Source organism: Salvelinus fontinalis, chromosome 40 (genome assembly GCF_029448725.1).
Source record: "Salvelinus fontinalis isolate EN_2023a chromosome 40, ASM2944872v1, whole genome shotgun sequence".
Taxonomy (NCBI): Eukaryota; Metazoa; Chordata; class Actinopteri; order Salmoniformes; family Salmonidae; genus Salvelinus; species Salvelinus fontinalis.
Genome location: NC_074704.1, coordinates 10,219,453 through 10,221,952, shown reverse-complemented (window position 1 = coordinate 10,221,952; position 2,500 = coordinate 10,219,453). Strand labels below are relative to the sequence as shown.

At 43.4% G+C, this 2,500-nt stretch overlaps 1 protein-coding gene across 2 annotated transcripts in view; it reads right to left on the bottom strand.

Moving 5' to 3' along the window:
* The window catches only part of LOC129839711 (voltage-dependent T-type calcium channel subunit alpha-1I-like), a 40,622-nt gene extending 38,242 nt beyond the window's left edge, over positions 1–2,380 (bottom strand). For both annotated transcript variants that reach the window (XM_055907295.1, XM_055907296.1), the window contains exon 1: positions 447–2,380. In XM_055907295.1, the coding sequence (XP_055763270.1) occupies positions 447–615 (169 nt within the window). In that variant the 5' untranslated portion in view covers positions 616–2,380. The remainder of the gene's footprint in view (positions 1–446) is intronic.
* Positions 2,381–2,500: the final 120 nt, after the last annotated feature.

The following is a 2,500-nucleotide window of genomic DNA, read 5'->3' as shown; positions in this document are numbered from 1 at the left end:
ATGATATCATCATGTATTACATCACACCACCTGCAGACGGGCCAGTTAAACATTCTACTTTAATTCTCGGGCTCCCAAGATAGTTTTACCCCATCCTCCCCTACTTTCAGTTTGACCCCATCCTCCCCTACTTTCAGTTTGACCCCATCCTCCCCAACTTTCAGTTTGACCCAAATCTTCCCCGACTTTCAGTTTCACCCAATCCTCCCCAACTTTCAGTTTGACCCCATCCTCCCCAACTTTCAGTTTGACCTCTATGTAAACTTCTCTCTCTCTTTCCTTCCCCATTCCTCCCCCTCCATCCCTCCTTCCCTCCTTCCCTCCCCCCTCCCTCCATCTCTCTCCCTCCCTCCTTCCATCCCTCCCTCCTCCCTGCATCTCCATTCCTCCTTCCCTCCATTCTTCCCCTCTCTCTCTCCCTCTTTCCCCATCCCTCCCCCTCTTACTCCTCCTCTTCTTCTCCATGCGTCTCTGTCGTTTCTCCTCCCTCCTTTTGGCCTCCTCCACTTCCTGGTTCTGTCTGCACTTGTGGAAGTTCTCCACCACCACGCCCACGAACATGTTGAGAACGAAGAAACTGACGATGAGGAGGAAGGAGATGAAGTACAGGAGCATCCATGGATTGTTGTTAATAGACGGCTGGAGGACAGAGGGAGGGAGAGAGAGAGGGGGGAGGAAGGGATGACAATTTCACCCATCAAACTATTCTCAATTTAATCTGGTCTTTACTAATGTGTAAAATGTGTTTTGATTTAGAATGGACCATTATCAAATGGGCAGGAACAAAAGGGTGATGTGTCATCCATATGCACTGGAACAGCGAATGGAGGTCACGTTCCCGGCGGTTCCTTTCACACTTCAGGTAGGCTACTCTGAATATTTCACCGCGCTACTCTGTATGCCATGGCCTCTCCAAACCTGTTCCTGCAGCTACCCGGTGCGTAAATGGGAAAGCAAGTTAAATCTGTTCAGGAACATGTTTTCACAACAAAATGTTAATCATTAAACTGTTGACAGCCCCACTCTCTGCACGCTGGAGAAACAAATGAAGGAGAGAAAGGAGATGGAAACCAAGGTTGGTGAGATATTATGTGTAGCTAAAGGTAATTATCAAAATATCAAATATGCCCTACTACTAGGCTATTCAAAATCAAATACAAACTCACTATAATTGTAGGCTAACTCTGCATTTGTTTAATTTAGACAATACCAATAATGTACCAAAGATATTTTAAAAGTTTTTGTAATATGCGGAAGGCTATGTATTGTTAAACGGCACAATCATTATTTTAATTCAGTTTTATTCTTTCAGGCTTGGACTCATATATACAGTTGAAGTCAGAAGTTTACATACACTTAGGTTGGAGTCATTAAAACTCGTTTTTCAACCGCTCCACATATTTCTTGTTAACAAATATTAGTTTTGGCAAGTCGGTTAGGACATCTACTGTGTCCATGACACAAGTAATGTTTCCAGCAATTGTTTACAGACAGATTATTTAACTTATAATTCACTGTATCACAATTCCAGTGGGCCATAAGTTTACATACACTAAGTTAAACAACTTGGAAAATTCCAGAAAATTATGTCATGGCTTTAGAAGATTCTGACAGGCGAATTGAAATAATTTGAGTCAATTGGAGGTGTACCTGTGGATGTATTTCAAGGCCTACCTTCAAACTCAGTGCCTGTTTGCTTGACATCCTGGGAAAATCTAAAGAAATCAGCTAAGACCTCAGAAAAAAAATGGTAGACCTTGACAAGTCTGGTTCATCCTTGGGGGCAATTTCCAAATGCCTGAAGGTACCACGTTCATCTGTACAAACAATAATATGCAAGTATAAACACCATGGGACCACGCAGCCGTCATACCGCTCAGGAAGGAGACACTAGACCCGTCTCCTAGAGATGAACTTACTTTGGTGCGAAATTTGCAAATCAATCCCAGAAAAACAGCAAAGGACCTTGTGAAGATGCTGGAGGAAACAGGTACCAAAGTATCTATATCCTCAGTAAAACGAGTCCTATATCGAAAAAACCTGAAAGGCCGCTCAGCAAGGAAGAAGCCACTTCTCCAAAACCGCCATAAAAAAAGCCAGACTATGGTTTGCAATTGCACATGAGGACAAAGATGGTACTTTTTGGAGAAATGTCCTCTGGTCTGATGAAACAAAAATAGAACTGTTTTGCCATAATGACCATCATTATGTTTGGAGGAAAAAGGGGGAAGCTTGCAAGCCGAAGAACACCATCCCAACCGTGAAGCACGGGGGTGGCAGCATCATGTTGTGGGGGTGCTTTGCTGCAGGAGGGACTGGTGCACTTCACAAAATAGATGGCATCATGAGGAAGGGAAATTACGTGGATATATTGAAGCAACATCTCAAGACATCAGTCAGGAAGTTAAAGCTTGGTCGCAAATGGATCTTCCAAATGGACAATGACCGCAAGCATACTTCCAAAGTTGTGGCAAAATGGCTTAAGGCCAACAAAGTCAAG